This window comes from Pseudophryne corroboree, chromosome 5 (assembly GCF_028390025.1).
Source record: "Pseudophryne corroboree isolate aPseCor3 chromosome 5, aPseCor3.hap2, whole genome shotgun sequence".
Taxonomy (NCBI): domain Eukaryota; kingdom Metazoa; phylum Chordata; class Amphibia; order Anura; family Myobatrachidae; genus Pseudophryne; species Pseudophryne corroboree.
In genome coordinates this window covers 213,178,575-213,199,290 of record NC_086448.1, presented here as the reverse complement: position 1 = coordinate 213,199,290, position 20,716 = coordinate 213,178,575, and the positions used below count along the sequence as shown (strand labels likewise).

General features: G+C 46.9%; 1 protein-coding gene across 2 annotated transcripts in view; it reads left to right on the top strand.

Annotated features, from left to right (window-relative positions):
• The window catches only part of ITGB1 (integrin subunit beta 1), a 144,989-nt gene that overhangs the window by 92,689 nt on the left and 31,584 nt on the right, over positions 1-20,716 (top strand). For both annotated transcript variants that reach the window (XM_063922103.1, XM_063922104.1), the window contains exons 4-7: positions 15,220-15,436; positions 15,523-15,693; positions 16,473-16,711; positions 17,839-17,994. In XM_063922103.1, coding sequence (XP_063778173.1) covers positions 15,220-15,436; positions 15,523-15,693; positions 16,473-16,711; positions 17,839-17,994 — 783 coding nt within the window. The remainder of the gene's footprint in view (positions 1-15,219; positions 15,437-15,522; positions 15,694-16,472; positions 16,712-17,838; positions 17,995-20,716) is intronic.

Sequence of the window (20,716 nt, the reverse complement as noted above, 5' to 3'; positions counted from 1 at the left end):
TTATAGCGAACCTGGAAGAAGGGGACTTTATGGTATCCTTGGACATCAAGGATGCGTATCTCCACGTTCCAATTACCCCTCACACCAGGGGTACCTCAGGTTCGTTGTACAAAACTGTCACTATCAGTTTCAGACGCTGCCGTTTGGTTTGTCCACGGCACCTCGGGTCTTTACAAAGGTAATGGCCGAGATAATATTTCTTCTTCGAAGAAAAGGCGTATTAATTATCCCATACTTGGACGATCTCCTAATAAGGGCAAGGTCCAGAGAACAGCTAGAGGTGGGTTTAGCACTATCTCAAGAGGTGCTAAAGCAGCACGGATGGATTCTGAATATTCCAAAATCCCAATTAATGCCGACAACTCGTCTGCTGTTCCTGGGGATGATTCTGGACACAGTTCAGAAAAAGGTTTTTCTTCCCGAAGAAAAAGCCAAGGAGTTATCTGACCTGGTCAGGAACCTCCTAAAACCAGGAAAGGTGTCTGTACATCAATGCACAAGAGTCCTGGGAAAAAATGGTAGCTTCTTACGAAGAAATCCCTTTCGGCAGATTCCATGCAAAGGGATCTGTTGGACAAATGGTCAGGGTCGCATCTTCAGATGCACCTGCGGATAACCCAGTCGCCGAGAACAAGGGTATCCCTTCTGTGGTGGTTGCAGGAGGCTCATCTATTGGAGGGCCGCAGATTCGGCATGCAGGATTGGATCCTGGTGACCACGGATGCCAGCCTGAGAGGCTGGGGAGCAGTCACACAGGGAAGAAATTTCCAGGGAGTGTGGTCGAGCCTGAAAAAGTCTCTTCACATAAGCATTCTGGAACTAAGAGCAATCTACAATGCTCTAAGCCAGGCGGAACCTCTGCTTCAAGGAAGACCGGTGTTGATCCAGTCGGACAACATCACGGCAGTCGCCCATGTAAACAGACAGGGCGGCACAAGAAGCAGGAGGGCAATGGCAGAAGCTGCCAGGATCCTTCGCTGGGCGGAGAATCACGTGATAGCACTGTCAGCAGTATTCATCCCGGGCGTGGACAACTGGGAAGCAGACTTCCTCAGCAGACACGACCTTCACCCGGGAGAGTGGGGACTTCATCCAGAAGTTTTCCACATGCTATTAAACCGTTGGGTAAAACCAATGGTGGACATGATGGCGTCTCGCCTCAACAAAACACTGGACAGGTATTGCGCCAGGTCAAGAGATCCGCAGGCAATAGCTGTGGACGCGCTGGTAACACCTTGGGTGTACCAGTCGGTATATGTGTTTCCTCCTCTGCCTCTCATACCAAAGGTATTGAGGATTATACGGCAAAGAGGAGTAAGACTAGTGGCTCCGGATTGGCCAAGAAGGACTTGGTATCCGGAACTTCAAGAGATGGTCACGGACGATCCGTGGCCTCTACTTCTGAGAAGGGACCTGCTTCAGCAGGGTCCTTGTCTTTTTCAAGACTTACCGCGGCTGCGTTTGACGGCATGGCGTTTGAATGCCAGATCCTAAAAGGAAAAGGCATTCCAGAAGAAGTCATTCCTACCTTGATAAAGGCAAGGAAGGAAGTCACCGCGAAGCATTATCGCCGTATTTGGCGAAAATATGTTGCGTGGTGTGAGCAGCGGAGTGCTCCGATGGAGGAATTTCAACTGGGTCGTTTTCCTACATTTCCTGCAATCAGGATTGTCTATGGGTCTCAAATTGGGATCTATTAAGGTTCAAATTTCGGCCCTATCAATATTCTTCCAAAAAGAATTGGCCTCAGTCCCTGAGGTCCAGATTTTTATCAAAGGAGTACTGCATATACAGCCTCCTGTGGTGCCTAAGGTGGCACCGTGGGATCTAAATGTAGTTTTAGATTTCCTCAAATCCAATTGGTTTGAACCACTAAAGAATGTGGATTTGAAATATCTCACATGGAAAGTGACTATGTTACTGGCCCTGGCTTCGGCCGGGAGAGTATCTGAACTGGCGGCTTTGTCTTATAAAAGCCCTTATTTAATTTTCCATTCGACATAGGGCAGAGCTGCGGACGCGTCCGCATTTTCTCCCTAAGGTGGTATCAGCGTTTCACCTGAACCAGCCTATTGTAGTGCCTGCGGCTACAGACGACTTGAAGGACTCCAAGTTGTCAGAGCCTTAAAAATATACATTTAAAGGACGGCTGGAGTCAGAAAATCTGACTCGCTGTTTATACTGTATGCACCCAACAAGTTGGGTGCACCTGCTTCTAAGCAGTCGATTGCTCGTTGGATTTGTAACAAAATTCAACTTGTACATTCTGTGGCAGGCCTGCCACAGCCTAAATCTGTTAAGGCCCATTCCGCAAGGAAGGTGGGCTCATCTTGGGCGGCTGCCCGAGGGGTCTCGGCATTACAACTCTGCCGAGCAGCTACGTGGTCAGGGGAGAACACGTTTGTAAATTTTTACAAATTTGATACCCTGGCAAAGGAGGACCTGGAGTTCTCTCATTCGGTGCTGCAGAGTCATCCGCACTCTCCCGCCCGTTTGGGAGCTTTGGTATAATCCCCATGGTCCTTTCAGGAACCCCAGCATCCACTTAGGACGATAGAGAAAATAAGAATTTACTTACCGATAATTCTATTTCTCGGAGTCCGTAGTGGATGCTGGGCGCCCATCCCAAGTGCGGATTATCTGCAATACTTGTACATAGTTATTGTTAACTAATTCGGGTTATTGTTTAGGAAGCCATCTTTCAGAGGCTCCTCTGTTATCATACTGTTAACTGGGTTTAGATCACAAGTTGTACGGTGTGATTGGTGTGGCTGGTATGAGTCTTACCCGGGATTCAAAATCCTCCCTTATTGTGTACGCTCGTCCGGGCACAGTACCTAACTGGAGTCTGGAGGAGGGTCATAGGGGGAGGAGCCAGTACACACCACCTGACCTGTAAAAGCTTTACTTTCGTGCCCTGTCTCCTGCGGAGCCGCTATTCCCCATGGTCCTTTCAGGAACCCCAGCATCCACTACGGACTCCGAGAAATAGAATTATCGGTAAGTAAATTCTTATTATATATATATATATATATATATATATATATATATATATATATATATATATATATATATATATATATATATATATATATATATATATATTTTATAATATAATAATCTCAGTGTGCGGATAATATATATATTATCTCAGTATATATGGTTTGGTATTTTTTACTGTGTATTTCAGTCACCTCGTGCCGCTTAAATCCTCTGTTTGTGCCCTGTATTTATTGTCGCATAACACAGGGGGTTATTTGCAGGTATTGTGTTTGTCTGGCTATATTGTACTGTTATGCTCTAAGGCTACATTCCCTATAATGTCTGCCACACAGGGCGGGAAATGCGCGGATGCTTCTGCATCACGCAGTTCTGGCACCATGGATTTACCTGAGGGGGAAGTTTTAGCTGCTGGTTTAGGCACTGGGTGCCATACACCTCCCAGTCAATCCGCAGCACTTGTGACCTATCAGGACCCACCTTGGGCAGCATTCTCAAGTATGCTGAATATGCTTGTGACACATCTTACTGTGGGATCTCCTGTGCCATTACAGCCACATATTGTCCCTGTAGTTAATCCGCCCTGGGCGGACACTCTGTCTTCCCAGTTACGACAATTAAATAAATCTTTGGTTAGACAGAAATCTACCCCACGCCACTCTTGTGCCAAAGGGTCATCTAAGCGGGCCATTTCTTCCTCACAATCCACTAATATTTCGGATAATTCTTCCGATGAGGATGGGGAACATACTGATTCGTCAGACACTGATACAGTAGCTTCTGATGAGATATCTACAACCCAGGTTGATGTTCCTGACCTAGTGGAGGCTATTAAACTGATTCTCCAAATAGATGATGAGATCAAGCCCACTATTGCGTCTAAGAAACCTGATAAGTTCAAACGTTAGTTTGGGTTACTAAAGTAGTCTTACCACATTCTGACCATTTAATTGACATACGTCAGCAATCCTGGTAGTCTCCAGGAAATAAATTTTCCCTGTCTGAAAAGATGCTAGCTCATTATCCTATCCCTGCATAGTTGAATAACAAGTGGGAAACTCCACCGCCGGTGGACTCTCATGTCACCCGTCTTGTGGTGTCATCTACTCTTCCTGTCACCTCACTGAAGGAACCGACGGATAAGTGTGTGGAGGGTTGCCTATTTACTCTTACCGGTGCTGCACAGTACGTAGACCCACTATGGCAGCCTCCTGGACCGCAAAAGGAATTGTCTCCAGAGAAAGTCCTGAAACTGCAGAACAGGATCAGATACTTCATTTCTCGCACAAGAGTGTCGATACATTCGGCGATGCAAGTACTAGGCCTCATGGTGTCTGCTTTCGACATGGTAGAGTACGCTCAATTTCATTCCCGCACTCTGCAGAGGTTAATCCTTTCCAAGTGGGATGGCCTGCCTCATCGGGTCAGGTCTCAAATGGTCTCCTTGACTCCAGAGGTTCGTCTGTCACTGAGCTGGTGGCTACAGGACCAACAGTTGAGCAGGGGCTGTCCCTTCTGGATCTCCAACTGGGTCCTCCTGACAACGGACACCAGTTTGCGGGGTCGGGGTGCGGTGTTCCAGCAGCACTCTCTCCAGGGTCGGTGGACCAGGGAGGAATCTCTCATCCCGATTAAACATTCTGGAATTGCGGGCAGTGTTTAATGCGTTGACACTGGCCCTGCCTCTGGTACAGAGCAAGCCTGTTCAAATCCAATCAAGACAGTGCCACCATGGCGGCGTACATAAATCATCAAGGCGGCACTCAAAGCGGCATGGCAATGCTGGAAGTATCAAATCTCCATTGGGCGGAACGCCATCTGCCAACAATATCGGCAGTGTTCATCACCCGGAGTCATCAACTGGGAAGCTGATTTCCTCAGTCGTCAGGTTGTTCACGCTGGAGAGTGGAGTCTTCATCCCAAAGTCTTTCAACTCCTAGTGGACAAGTGGGGCCTAAGAGATGTAGACCTAATGGCGTCTCAACACATTCACAAGGTTCCGGTCTTAGGATCAAGGACAAGGGATTCTCAAGCAGCATTTGTGGATGCACTGGCAATTCCATGGAACTTTCAGCTGCCATATGTGTTCCCTCCAGTGTCACTCTGGCCCAGGGTACTACGGAAGTTCAAGCAAGAAAGAGGAATACTACTTCTAGTCGCTCCAGTGTGGCTCGGACTGCATTGGTTCTCAGGGGTTCACTACGGCTGGCCGGCGGTCGGGCTCCCGGCGACCAGCATCCCGGCGCCGGGAGCCCGACCGCCGGCTTACCGACAGCTTGGCGAGCGCAAATGAGCCCCTTGTGGGCTCGCTGCGCTCGCCACGCTACGGGCACGGTGGCGCGCTACGCGCGCCACACTATTTTATTCTCCCTCTATGGGGGTCGTGGACCCCCACGAGGGAAAATAAGTGTCGGTATGCCGGCTGTCGGGCTCCCGGCGCCGGTATACTGAGCGCCGGGAGCCCGACTGCCGGCAAACAGAAGACCACCCGGTTCTCAGACCTGCAGGGTCTGTAGATAGAGCGTCCTCTTCTACTTCCTCAATGGCCAGACCTCCTCGTTCAGGGCCCTTGTGTGTATCTGGACCTGGCCAGACTGGCTTTGACGGCGTGGCTCTTGAAGCTTCACTCCTGAGGGCCAAGGGATTCTCCGAGGCGGTTATTCAAACTGTTGAAGGCCCGCAAAGCGGCTTCTGCACAGATTTATTACAGGGTCTGGAACTCTTATATCACATGGTGTGCTGCGAAGAATTATGATGCCTATTCCTTCAGAACTTCCAGTCTTTTGGCTTTTCTGCAACAAGGCCTAGATTTAGGTCTTTGTCTGGCCTCCCTCAAGGTTCATATATCTGCCTTGTCGGTGTGGTTTCAGAAAAAAATTGCGTCTACTCCTGATGTTCATACTTTCACTCAGGGTGTTTTACGGATTCAGCCTCCCTATGTCCCTCCTGTGACTCCATGGGATCTGTCTGTTGTCTTAAATGTCCTACAAGAGTCTCCATTTGAACCTCTTGAGTCTGTAGACCTTAAATGCCTTACGCTTAAGGTCGTGTTTCTGCTGGCTATTGCCTCTGCTAGGAGGGTGTCTGAGTTAGGCAGTTTGTCCTGTCGTCCACCCTTTTTGATTTTTCACCGTGACCGGGCAGTTCTTCAAACTCGCACCGGTTATCTACCTAAAGTCGTTTCTTCTTTTCATCTTAACCAGGAGATTGTGGTTCCGCCTTTTATCTCTTTTGGTTTGTCTTCCAAAGAACGGTCTTTGGATATGGTACGGGCTCTCTATCTACGTGGAGAGGACTGCCTCTATCAGGAGGTCAGATACCCTGTTTGTACTTTTTGGTTTTCACAAACGTGGCTGGCCTGCGAATAAGCAAACCTTGGCCAGATGGTTTAGAATGGTGATTGCACAAGCCTATGCACAGGCTGGACTCCCAGCTCCTGCTGCTATCAAAGCCTATTCGACTCGATCTGTTGGACCTTCTTGGGCGTCCCGCCGTGACGTGTCCGCTGAACATTTGTGCAAGGCGGCTCCATGGTCCTCCGTGAAAACGTTCATTAGGTTCTATGCCTTTGATATTTCCGCCTCCCAGGATGCCTGGTTCTTGTGCCCGCTACGGTGCGTCCCCTCCCATGAGGAACTGCTTTAGGACATTCCTGATGTATTCCCTGTGGAATACCAGTGTACCCCACTGCAGACAAAGAGATTTATGGTAGACTTACCATAGTTAAATCTTTCTGCGAGGTACACTGGATTCCACAGGGCGCCCACTCTGACGCACTTAGCTTCTTTTGGTTTGTATGGCATTAGCCGCTGGTCCCTTCCCCTGTCGTGAGTATGTGGTTCTATGTGACTAACCTCTGCCGTCTCTTACCTGCTACTGCATTGGACTGGTTAACGAAACTGAGCTTCAGTGCCCGGCGGCAGGGTTATAGAGGAGGCGGGGTTATAGAGGAGGCGGTGTAGTGCATCCTGGGAACAGTCAAAGCTTTAGCCTGTTGGTGCCTCGGATCAAGATCCAACTGTACACCCCGATGTATTCCCTGTGGAATCCAGTGTACCTCACAAAGAGATTTAACTATGGTAAGTCTACCATAAATCTCCTTATTTAGTTGAGTGCTCCTTATTGCACAGATTCATCCAAGGTGGGGTTTGCAGCCTTGAATGGCAACTTTGATTCGGTAGGTCCTAAAGTGAGCTGACAACTCAACAAGTTTGGGCCTAAAGGAAGGTGTCTCCAGCTACTAATTAGATAAGTCTGCATATTTTTTCCAATAATTTGTTCTCAATAAAAACATGAAAGTTAAATGTGTTTATTTAATCTATTCGGAATATAGGGGTCTATTTACTATGCCTTGGATGGAGATAAAGTTGACAGAGATAAAGTACCAGCCAATAAGCTCCGAACTGTCATTTTTCAAAACCAGCCTGTAACATGGCAGTTAGAAGCTGATTGGCTGGTACTTTATCTCCATTTAAGGCTTAGTAAATAGACTCCTAAATGATTTAGATATAATTTAAGGCCAAACTAACCCAGTTACACAGATAATTTTGAAGGGTCTGGACTTCGTAAAAGTGACAGCTCCTAGCACATTCTAAATGCAATAAAGTAATAATGTTCTTGAAAGAATACAATGTTGAGAATTAAGGGGAATACCGCACTAGATCATTGATATTATGTTTACCAGCATAGGATAACAAAATTATTGAACATATATGAAGGATAAATTCCTCTAGATATATCTCTTCGTGCTGCACCCTGAGTCAGTATGGTACTAGGCAGTTATAAAAAGAGAAAAAGAAGACTACACCCATAAGAGTCGTCTTCTTTTTCTCTTTTTGTAATTGCAAGAATACAATGTTTCCATCATCCTATTGTGAGCACTGGAAACATGGGGTTAGAGAGTTTGAGCAGAATTTTAGTGAATTTTTAAGAGTCTGGCAAGTCTGATACTCCTCATGGGCTGCTGGGAATCTGTTTCTGTTTATAGTGTCCACAGTAGTGGAGCTATATGACTAGTGCTTATCTCAGTGTAAGAAACTTACCTGTTAATTTAGTTAAAAAAATAAAATAAAAAAAACAGCTGCTTTAGAATATTATTTCTCTATCGTCCTAAGTGGATGCTGGGGTTCCTGAAAGGACCATGGGGAATAGCGGCTCCGCAGGAGACAGGGCACAAAAAAGTAAAGCTTTACTAGGTCAGGTGGTGTGCACTGGCTCCTCCCCCTATGACCCTCCTCCAGACTCCAGTTAGATTTTGTGCCCGAACGAGAAGGGTGCAATCTAGGTGGCTCTCCTAAAGAGCTGCTTAGAGAAAGTTTAGTTTAGGTTTTTTTCTTTACAGTGAGTCCTGCTGGCAACAGGATCACTGCAACGTGGGACTTAGGGGGAAAGTAGTAAACTCACCTGCATGCAGAGTGGATTTGCTGCTTGGCTACTGGACACCATTAGCTCCAGAGGGATCGAACACAGGCCCAGCCGTGGAGTCCGGTCCCGGAGCCGCGCCGCCGACCCCCTTGCAGATGCTGAAGCGTGAAGAGGTCCGGAAACCGGCGGCTGAAGACTCCTCAGTCTTCATAAGGTAGCGCACAGCACTGCAGCTGTGCGCCATTTTCCTCTCAGCACACTTCACTGGGCAGTCACTGAGGGTGCAGAGCGCTGGGGGGGGGCGCTCTGAGAGGCAAATATAAACCTTATACAAGGCTAAAAATACCTCACATATAGCCCATAGGGGCTATATGGAGATATTTAACCCCTGCCTGACTGGAAAAATAGCGGGAGAAGAACCCGCCGAAAAAGGGGCGGGGCCTATCTCCTCAGCACACGGCGCCATTTTCTGTCACAGCTCCGCTGGTCAGAACGGCTCCCAGGTCTCTCCCCTGCACTGCACTACAGAAACAGGGTAAAACAGAGAGGGGGGGCACATTAATGGCTATATATATATATATTAAAGCAGCTATAAGGGAGCACTTAATATAAGGATATCCCTTGTATATATAGCGCTTTGTGGTGTGTGCTGGCAGACTCTCCCTCTGTCTCCCCAAAAGGGCTAGTGGGTCCTGTCTTCATTAGAGCATTCCCTGTGAGTTTGCGGTGTGTGTCGGTACGTGGTGTCGACATGTATGAGGACGATATTGGTGTGGAGGCGGAGCAATTGCCAAATATGCAGATGTCACCCCCCAGGGGGTCGACACCAGAATGGATGCCTTTATTTGTGGAATTACGTGATGGTTTATCTTCCCTTAAACAGTCAGTTGAGGACATGAGGCGGCCGGACAATCAATTAATGCCTGTCCAGGCGCCTCAAACACCGTCAGGGGCTGTAAAACGCCCTTTGCCTCAGTCGGTCGACACAGACCCAGACACGGGCACTGATTCCAGTGACGACGGTAGAAATTCAAACGTATTTTCCAGTAGGGCCACACGTTATATGATTTTGGCAATGAAGGAGACGTTACATTTAGCTGATACTACAGATACCGTAAAACAGGGTATTATGTATGGTGTGAAAAAACTACAAACAGTTTTTCCTGAATCAGAAGAATTAAATGACGTGTGTGATGAAGCGTGGGTTGCTCCTGATAAAAAGTTGATAATTTCAAAAAAGTTATTGGCATTATACCCTTTCCCGCCAGAGGTTAGGGCGCGCTGGGAAACACCCCCTAAGGTGGACAAGGCGCTCACACGCTTATCCAAACAAGTGGCGTTACCCTCTCCTGAGACGGCCGCACTTAAGGATCCATCAGATAGAAAGATGGAAGTTATTCAAAAGAATATATACACACATGCAGGTGTTATACTACGACCAGCTATAGCAACTGCCTGGATGTGCAGTGCTGGAGTAGTTTGGTCAGAATCCCTGATTGAAAATATTGATACCCTAGATAGGGACAATGTTTTACTGTCGTTAGAACAAATAAAGGATGCATTTATCTATATGCGTGATGCACAGAGGGATATTTGCACACTGGCATCTCGGGTGAGTGCTATGTCCATTTCAGCCAGAAGAGCCTTATGGACACGACAGTGGACAGGCGATGCGGATTCAAAACGTCACATGGAGGTTTTGCCGTATAAAGGGGAGGAGTTATTTGGAGTTGGTCTATCAGACTTGGTGGCCACGGCTACTGCCGGGAAATCCACTTTTTTACCTCAAGTCACTCCCCAACAGAGAAAGGCACCGACCTTTCAACCGCAGCCTTTTCGCTCCTACAAAAATAAGAGAGCAAAGGGCTTGTCGTACCTGCCACGAGGCAGAGGAAGAGGGAAGAGACACCAACAGGCAGCTCCTTCCCAGGAACAGAAGCCCTCCCCGGCTCCTGCAAAAATCTCAGCATGACGCTGGGGCCTCTCAAGCGGACTCGGGGACAGTGGGGGGCCGTCTCAAAAATTACAGCGCGCAGTGGGCTCACTCGCAGGTAGACCCCTGGATCCTGCAGATAATATCTCAGGGGTACAGGTTGGAATTAGAGACGGATCCTCCTCATCGTTTCCTGAAGTCTGCCTTACCAACCGTCTCTTCCGAAAGGGAGAGGGTGTTGGAAGCCATTCACAAGCTGTACGCTCAGCAGGTGATAGTCAAAGTACCCCTATTACAACAAGGAAAGGGGTATTATTCCACTCTATTTGTGGTACCGAAGCCGGATGGCTCGGTAAGGCCTATTCTAAATCTGAAGTCCTTGAACCTCTACATAAAAAAGTTCAAGTTCAAGATGGAGTCACTCAGAGCAGTGATAGCGAACCTGGAAGAAGGGGACTTTATGGTATCCTTGGACATCAAGGATGCGTATCTACACGTTCCGATTTACCCCGCACACCAGGGGTACCTCAGGTTCATTGTTCAAAACTGTCACTATCAGTTTCAGACGCTGCCGTTCGGATTGTCCACGGCGCCTCGGGTCTTTACCAAGGTAATGGCCGAGATGATGATTCTTCTTCGAAGAAAAGGCGTATTAGTTATCCCATACTTGGACGATCTCCTAATAAGGGCAAGGTCCAGAGAACAGCTGGAGACAGCTTTAGCACTATCTCAAGAGGTGCTAAGACAACACGGGTGGATTCTGAATATTCCAAAATCCCATTTAATCCCGACAACTCGTCTGCTGTTCCTAGGTATGATTCTGGACACGGTTCAGAAAAAGGTTTTCCTTCCAGAGGAAAAAGCCAAGGAGTTATCCGATCTGGTCAGGAACCTCCTAAAACCAGGAAAAGTGTCAGTACATCAATGCACAAGAGTCCTGGGAAAAATGGTGGCTTCTTACGAAGCAATTCCATTCGGCAGATTCCATGCAAGAATATTCCAAAGGGATCTGTTGGACAAATGGTCAGGGTCGCATCTGCAGATGCACCTGCGAATAACCCTGTCACCAAAGACAAGGGTGTCACTTCTGTGGTGGTTGCAGAAGGCTCACCTATTAGAAGGCCGCAGATTCGGCATTCAGGATTGGATCCTGGTGACCACGGACGCCAGCCTGAGAGGCTGGGGAGCAGTCACACAAGGAAGAAACTTCCAGGGAGTATGGACGAGTCTGGAAAAGTCTCTTCACATAAACATTCTGGAACTAAGAGCAATCTACAATGCTCTAAGCCAGGCGGAACTTCTCCTGCAAGGAAAGCCGGTGTTGATTCAGTCGGACAACATCACGGCGGTCGCCCATGTAAACAGGCAGGGCGGCACAAGAAGCAGGAGTGCAATGGCAGAAGCTGCCAAGATTCTTCGCTGGGCGGAGAATCACGTGATAGCACTGTCAGCAGTGTTCATCCCGGGCGTGGACAACTGGGAAGCAGACTTCCTCAGCAGACACGATCTTCATCCGGGAGAGTGGGGTCTACATCCAGAAGTCTTCAACATGTTAATAGACCGTTGGGAAAGACCAATTGTAGACATGATGGCGTCTCGCCTCAACAAGAAACTGGACAAATATTGCGCCAGGTCAAGAGATCCACAGGCAATAGCTGTGGACGCACTGGTAACTCCTTGGGTGTACCAGTCAGTGTATGTGTTTCCTCCTCTGCCGCTCATACCAAAGGTATTGAAGATCATACGGCAAAGAAGAGTAAGAACAATACTAGTGGTTCCGGATTGGCCGAGAAGGACTTGGTATCCGGAACTTCAAGAGATGCTCACGGACGAACCGTGGCCTCTACCTCTGAGAAGGGACCTGCTACAGCAGGGTCCCTGTCTTTTTCAAGACTTACCGCGGCTGCGTTTGACGGCATGGCGGTTGAACGCCAGATCCTAAAAGGGAAAGGCATTCCAGAAGAAGTCATTCCTACCTTGATTAAGGCACGGAAGGAAGTCACCGTGAAACATTATCACCGCATTTGGCGAAAATATGTAGCGTGGTGCGAGGATCGGAGGGTTCCGACGGAGGAATTCCAACTGGGTCGTTTCCTACATTTCCTGCAATCAGGATTATCTATGGGTCTCAAATTGGGATCCATTAAGGTTCAAATTTCGGCCCTGTCAATATTCTTCCAAAAAGAATTGGCCTCTGTCCCTGAGGTCCAGACTTTTGTCAAGGGAGTACTGCATATACAGCCTCCTGTGGTGCCTCCGGTGGCACCGTGGGATCTAAATGTAGTTTTAGATTTCCTCAAATCCCATTGGTTTGAACCATTGAAAAAGGTGGATTTGAAATATCTCACATTGAAAGTGACTATGTTACTAGCCCTGGCCTCTGCCAGGAGAGTATCTGAATTGGCGGCTTTATCTTATAAAAGTCCTTATCTAATCTTCCATTCGGATAGGGCAGAACTGCGGACTCGTCCGCATTTTCTCCCTAAAGTGGTATCAGCATTTCATCTGAACCAACCTATTGTGGTGCCTGCGGCCACTAGCGACTTGGAGGACTCCAAGTTGTTGGACGTTGTCAGAGCCTTAAAAATATACATTGCAAGGACGGCTGGAGTCAGAAAATCTGACTCGCTGTTTATATTGTATGCACCCAACAAGTTGGGCGCACCTGCTTCTAAGCAGTCGATTGCTCGTTGGATTTGTAACACAATTCAACTTGCACATTCTGTGGCAGGCCTGCCACAGCCTAAAACTGTAAAAGCCCACTCCACAAGGAAGGTGGGCTCATCTTGGGCGGCTGCCCGAGGGGTCTCGGCATTACAACTCTGCCGAGCAGCTACGTGGTCGGGGGAGAACACGTTTGTAAAATTTTACAAATTTGATACCCTGGCAAAGGAGGACCTGGAGTTCTCTCATTCGGTGCTGCAGAGTCATCCGCACTCTCCCGCCCGTTTGGGAGCTTTGGTATAATCCCCATGGTCCTTTCAGGAACCCCAGCATCCACTTAGGACGATAGAGAAAATAAGAATTTACTTACCGATAATTCTATTTCTCGGAGTCCGTAGTGGATGCTGGGCGCCCATCCCAAGTGCGGATTATCTGCAATACTTGTACATAGTTATTGTTAACTAATTCGGGTTATTGTTAAGGAGCCATCTTTAAGAGGCCCTTTCTGTTGTCATACTGTTAACTGGGTTTAGATCACAAGTTGTACGGTGTGATTGGTGTGGCTGGTATGAGTCTTACCCGGGATTCAAAATGCCTCCCTTATTGTGTATGCTCGTCCGGGCACAGTACCTAACTGGAGTCTGGAGGAGGGTCATAGGGGGAGGAGCCAGTGCACACCACCTGACCTAGTAAAGCTTTACTTTTTTGTGCCCTGTCTCCTGCGGAGCCGCTATTCCCCATGGTCCTTTCAGGAACCCCAGCATCCACTACGGACTCCGAGAAATAGAATTATCGGTAAGTAAATTCTTATTTTTATTAATATAATTGGCTGTCAAAATGATGCTTTATATGATAGCAGTAGTAAATATAATTCATGTGTTCGTCTAGAATGATAGCAGGTAACGCACAGGTATTGAAATACTGCACTTATGCACGTGCCTTAAAAGGGGTGTGGCACTTTAGAAAGGTGCTGAGTTGCCCCTAAGCTATCTCTACACATTAAGTAGATGGCATGTGCATGGCATAGATTCACCGGCAGTGAGAGCTAAACCGCAACTTTTCCCCACCTGTGGAACACAGTGGCCAGTAGGCATAGCTCTTAGCGGGAAGACTAAACTAAAAGATCAATGTTCATTGTTGGTGTTAAAAATAAATACATTTATGGCTCTATAAATGGCGACCAAATTAAAATTAATATTGCCCCCATAAGAGAAGTAGCATTGTTTATTTTCCTCCCATCAGTACATAATGTTTGCCATCATAAAAGTGTATTGGTAGGCCTTACCTTCTGACCACATATACAGCATTTCAGCTATTCCGGCGGTTTTCAAAACAGCTTCTTGATATATTTGATGGTTTTTATTATATAGTAATGAAAAATCAGGGCGGTAATGTGGCTAGTGGTGGTTTCTAATCTTTCTTACTTTCTTCGTGTTTGCCTTTAGTAAATCTGGAGTTCTTAAAACTGTCGGAAACCAGTAGTATATAGAGGGTAATTCAGACTTGATCGTAGATGTGCTAAATTTAGCACATCTACGATCCCTTTCACAGACATGTGGGGAAACGCCTAGCACAAGGCTAGCGATCGCTGGGCAGAGATGCCGATCGCATCTCTGTCATGCGCCGGCGTGCTGCGGCGCATGCGCAGTTCAGACCTGATCGCCCGCTGAGCGAAAACGCACAGCAGCAATCAGGTCTGAATTAGCCCCATAGTACACTAGACATTTTATAATTTCCTATGCTTAAGTAAAAAGAAGGCTTACAATTACTTGTCATAGAACTCTGGTCTTGGAGTGCTTGTGTACTTCTATGCTAAATTTGTATATTTAAAAATAAAAAATTGTCTCCATTCCTTCTGTTAAATCTAAAAGTAAGTAAGGCTAGTAGTTAGTTACCATTACTCTGTGCCAGGAGCTTTTAGGATTGAATTGCAGTCTTGCTATACAAAACTAAAATGAGTGCAGCATATGATTTTGCAACAATGTGGAATGAGGCTTAAGGGGGTACAAACGTGGAGATGTGTGCCTAAATTCTAAGCAATCTGACTGATACACACCGCTCCGTGTGTAGGGGTGACAGCGATGCACAGCCCCGCGCATTGCTATCGCTGACTCGGGTCAAATCTAGTCAGGTCGCTCACTTCACTGCTGGGTGACGTGAGCTTTTTTTTCTTTCTCTCATTCAGCACACATCTGTACGTGTGTAACCCCTGTAGTTTTGCATACACTTCTTATGTTGTTAAATTAATTCATTTTTAGGGCTTCTTGCAAGACGGTGAACCAACATCTGTACGTTGCGACGACCTGGCTGCATTGAAAAGTAAAGGGTGCACAGAGGACGATATTCAGAATCCGAGAGGTAGTAAGGAAAAGCTAAAAAACCATCCCATAACAAATAAGGCCAAAGGAGAACGTATGGATCCGGCAAACATTACCCAGATTCGTCCTCAGCAGTTAAGATTTGAGCTGAGATCAGGTATATAGTGTTTGTAATATTCCTGCACACCAGTGGAATACAAGCCTAGAATACTTGAATTATAAGATTTTCTTTTTCTTGTGTAGGAGAGCCCCAGACTTTTAATTTGACATTCAGAAGAGCTGAAGATTATCCCATTGATCTGTACTATCTTATGGATCTGTCTTTTTCAATGAAAGATGATTTAGAGAATGTGAAAAGCCTTGGCACTGCTCTCATGAGAGAAATGGAACAGATTACTTCAGACTTCCGGATAGGTATGATTTACATTCCTCCTCATCATTTTACTATCAATTTCAGCCTCTTCTAAATTCTAACCGTGTTGAAGCGTGGCTTGATTTTATTTCTTATGCCGTATATATAGATTTGCTAAGAGAGGAATGATTTTCCTAAATCTAGCACAGTTGCATTGCAGTCTAGCAGTGCTGGGGGCGAGTTTAATCTATTAGCATGGGTGGAGGTAATGCCACACGTACTGTTTATTGGCCTTGGAGGTTATTCTGCCTATGTCTAGTGGCACAAATTGGGTACATATGGACCCTGGTGGCTGGGGTTGTGCCACTGGTAGTCAGAGATAATTGTACAATGGACGCCTATGGATGGTGGAGGGAGCCACAATTTATTTTTTTTCCCAATTTAATATTTAAATACATTTTTCCTGGTTTCAGTCTGCATTTTGGTATTACTAATATATTGCATGTGTGAACTGCAAGTCATTGGGACTTTATGTAGCTCAGTTTCTCCTTTTAATTTGGCACTAAAATTTCCTATAAATTTCATTTAGTGACCCCGCTTTATATTAGTCAAATGACTGGTGGTCAGAATTGTTATTGACCTATTTATGTATAAATGGAAATTCCCTGACAAAGCTGAGTGTCAGATACGGCACAACATGGAGCCTTCATTAGCAGTAGTAAGAGGTAACAGAAGAAGAAGGGGTAATAACATTGATCCCTTTGCACAGATCTTTCTTGTTAAAATGCTGTTTGTTTATCTTTTTGCTTATTTTGTTTATGGTATTATGTTTGTGTTTTAGGCTTTGGATCTTTTGTAGAAAAAACGGTTATGCCTTACATTAGCACCACTCCTGCTAAACTCATCAACCCTTGTACCACTGACCAGAACTGCACTAGTCCATTCAGTTATAAGAATGTTCTTAATTTGACAAGTGATGGGAGACGATTCAATGATCTAGTAGGCAAACAACATATCTCCGGTAATCTAGATTCTCCAGAAGGTGGATTTGATGCAATAATGCAAGTTGCTGTGTGTGGTGTAAGTATTGGGAATAATTACACTTGTGATATAATAGATTTTTCAATGACTGTTACTAATAGTAACTAGCCACAGCTTTTGGTACAAACAGACATAGGAAAGTGTGTAACCCAACTGCCCTTACCAGCTACCTCTAGAGCATAGGAAAGAGTATAACCCCACTGCCCTTACAGACACCTAGAGGAATAGGAAAGTGTAACCCAACTGCCCTTACCAGACACCTCTAGAGGAATAGGAAAGTGTGTAACCCAACTGCCTTTACCAGACACCTCTAGAGCAGGCATGTCCAAACTGCGGCCCTCCAGCTGTTGTGAAACTACATATCCCAGCATGCCCTGACGCAGTTTTGCTGTCAGAGAATGCTAAAGCTGTGTCAGGGCATGCTGGGATGTGTAGTTTCTCAACAGCTGGAGGGCCGCAGTTTAGACATGCCTGCTCTAGAGCATAGGAAAGTGTGTAACCCAACTGCCCTTACCAGATACATCTAGAGCACAGGTTCTCAAACTCGGTCCTCAGGACCCCACACGGTTCATGTTTTGAAGGTCACCTGTAGATTTTTAAAATGTGACAGTTGGTGATACACAGTGCAGCTGCCGGGTGACATGGAAAACGCGAACCGTGTGGGGTCCTGAGGACCGAGTTTGAGAACCACTGCTCTAGAGCATAGGAAAGTGTATAACCCCACTGCCCTTACCAGACACCTCTAGAGCATAGGAAAGTGTATAACCCCACTGCCCTTACCAGACACCTCTAGAGCATAGGAAAGTGTGTAACCCAACTGCCCTTACCAGACACCTCTAGAGGATAGGAAAGTGTGTAACCCCACTGCCCTTACCAGACACCTCTAGAACATAGGAAAGTCTCCACTCTTCTCACTACTTGATAAATAACCCCCCACTCCACCCGAATATACTAGATAAATACACATGTACAAGACAATACAAATATTATGCAGCAGAAAAACAAATGCACTGTCTGACTGCATCTCTCATTGCTCTCATACTTGGCAAGAAGCTACAGGCAGCATATGTTCCATATGAAAGCATATTATTGGAAATGCAACTGCTGATTGTTGCATGATCCTGCCATGAAATCATTTCCCTAATGTTTCAGCCTTTTCTTTTCAGGAACAAATTGGTTGGAGAAATGTCACACGCTTGTTGGTCTTTTCCACTGATGCTGGGTTCCATTTTGCTGGTGATGGAAAATTAGGAGGAATTGTTCTCCCAAATGATGGGAAATGTCATATGCAAGATAATATGTACACCATGAGCCATTACTATGTAAGTCTGCTTTCGTCACGCTGTCAACAGCTATTTAATGCTGAACAGCGAACTGTATAGTGTTTCTTTTTTTTGAACAACTGTCATACTCCCTATACTTGTACAAGCTTCAGGAGCCTATATCTGCTTATCTAAGTGAGTGTGTGCTTTAAAGATGCTGAAACATGGCGCCACACTTCCTGGCTGTACTTTAGCTTTGCCATCTACTAGCCATATCTGTCTGTAACCATACACCATGTATCACTTTAACATCAATGATTTTAATATCTGAAGGTCTGCCAAGGCTTGGGCATTTTTTATTTCTCTGACGTCCTAGTGGATGCTGGGAACTCCGTAAGGACCATGGGGAATAGACGGGCTCCGCAGGTACTATCTGGTGTGCACTGGCTCCTCCCTCTATGCCCCTCCTCCAGACCTCAGTTAGATTTCTGTGCCCGGCCGAGCTGGATGCACACTACTAGGGGCTCTCCTGAGCTCCTAGAAAGAAAGTATATGTTAGGTTTTTTATTTTACAGTGAGACCTGCTGGCAACAGGCTCACTGCAACGAGGGACTAAGGGGAGAAGAAGCGAACCTACCTGCTTGCAGCTAGCTTGGGCTTCTTAGGCTACTGGACACCATTAGCTCCAGAGGGATCGACCGCAGGACCCGTCCTTGGTGTTCGTTGCCGGAGCCGCGTCGCCGTCCCCCTTACAGAGCCAGAAGCATGAAGATGGTCCGGAAAATCGTCGGCAGAAGACTTCAGTCTTCACCAAGGTAGCGCACAGCACTGCAGCTGTGCGCCATTGCTCCTCATACACACTTCACACTCCGGTCACTGAAGGTGCAGGGCGCTGGGGGGGGGGGCGCCCTGAGCAGCAATAAAAACACCTTGGCTGGCAAAATAATCACAATATATAGCCCCAGAGGCTATATATGTGATAATTACCCCTGCCAGAATCCATAAAAAAGCGGGAGAAAAGTCCGCGAAAAAGGGGCGGAGCTATCTCCCTCGGCACACTGGCGCCATTTTCTCTTCACAGTGTAGCTGGAAGACAGCTCCCCAGGCTCTCCCCTGTAGTTTTCAGGCTCAAAGGGTTAAAAAGAGAGGGGGGGCACTAAATTTAGGCGCAATATTGTTTATACAAGCAGCTATTGGGGAAAATTCACTCAGTGATAGTGTTTATCCCTACATTATATAGCGCTCTGGTGTGTGCTGGCATACTCTCTCTCTGTCTCCCCAAAGGGCTGTGTGGGGTCCTGTCCTCAGTCAGAGCATTCCCTGTGTGTGTGCGGTGTGTCGGTACGGCTGTGTCGACATGTTTAATGAGGAGGCTTATGTGGAGGCGGAGCAGATGCCGATAAATGGGATGTCGCCCCCTGTGGGCCGACACCAGAGTGGATGGATAGGTGGAAGGTATTAACCGACAGTGTCAACTCCTTACATAAAAGGCTGGATGACGTAACAGCTATGGGACAGCCGGCTTCTCAGCCCGCGCCTGCCCAGGCGTCTCAAAGGCCATCAGGGGCTCAAAAACGCCCGCTCCCTCAGATGGCAGACACAGATGTCGACGCGGAGTCTGACTCCAGTGTCGACGAGGTTGAGACATATACACAATCCACTAGGAACATCCGTTACATGATCCCGGCAATAAAAAATGTGTTACACATTTCTAACATTAACCCAAGTACCACTAAAAAAGGGTTTTATGTTTGGGGAGAAAAAGCAGGCAGTGTTTTGTTCCCCCATCAAATGAGTGAATGAAGTGTGAAAAAGCGTGGGTTCCCCCGATAAGAAACTGGTAATTTCTAAAAAGTTACTGATGGCATACCTTTTCCCGCCAGCGGATAAGTTACGCTGGGAGATATCCCCTAGGGTGGATAAGGCGCTCACACGTTTGTCACAAAAGGTGGCTCTGCCGTCTTAGGATACGGCCACTTTGAAGGTACCTGCTGATAAAAAGCAGGAGGCTATCCTGAAGTCTGTATTTACACACTCAGGTACTAGACTGAGACCTGCAGATAGTGCTGCTGCAGCGTGGTCTGTAACCCTGTCAAACAGGGATACTATTTTGCGAACATAAGACGTCGTCTTATATATGAGGGATGCACAGAGGGATATTTTGCCGGCTGGCTTCCTGAATTAATGCAATGTCTATTCTGTCAGGAGGGTATTAGAGACCCGACACTGGACAGGTGATGCTGACTTTAAAAGGCACATAGAGCCTTATAAGGGTGAGGAATTGTTTGGGGATGGTCTCTGGGACCTCGTATCCACAGCAACAGATGGGAAGAAAATTTTTTACCTCAGGTTTCCTCACAGCCTAAGAAAGCACTGTATTATCAGGTACAGTCCTTTCGGCTTCAGAAAAGCAAGCGGGTCAAAGGCGCTTCCTTTCTGCACAGAGACGAGGGAAGAGGGAAAAAGCTGCACCAGTCAGCCAGTTCCCAGAATCAAAATTCTTCCCCCGCTTCCTCTGAGTCCACCGCATGCCGCGGGGGCTCCACAGGCGTAGCCAGGTACGGTGGGGGGCCGCCTCAAAAATTTCAGCGATCAGTGGGCTCGCTCACAGGTGGATCCCTGGATTCTTCAAGTAGTATCTCAGGGGTACAGGCTGGAATTCGAGGCGTCTCCCCCCCGCCGTTTCCTCAAATCTGCCTTGCCGACAACTCCCTCAGGCAGGGAGGCTGTGCTAGAGGCAATTCACAAGCTGTATTCCCAGCAGGTGATAGTCAAGGTGCCC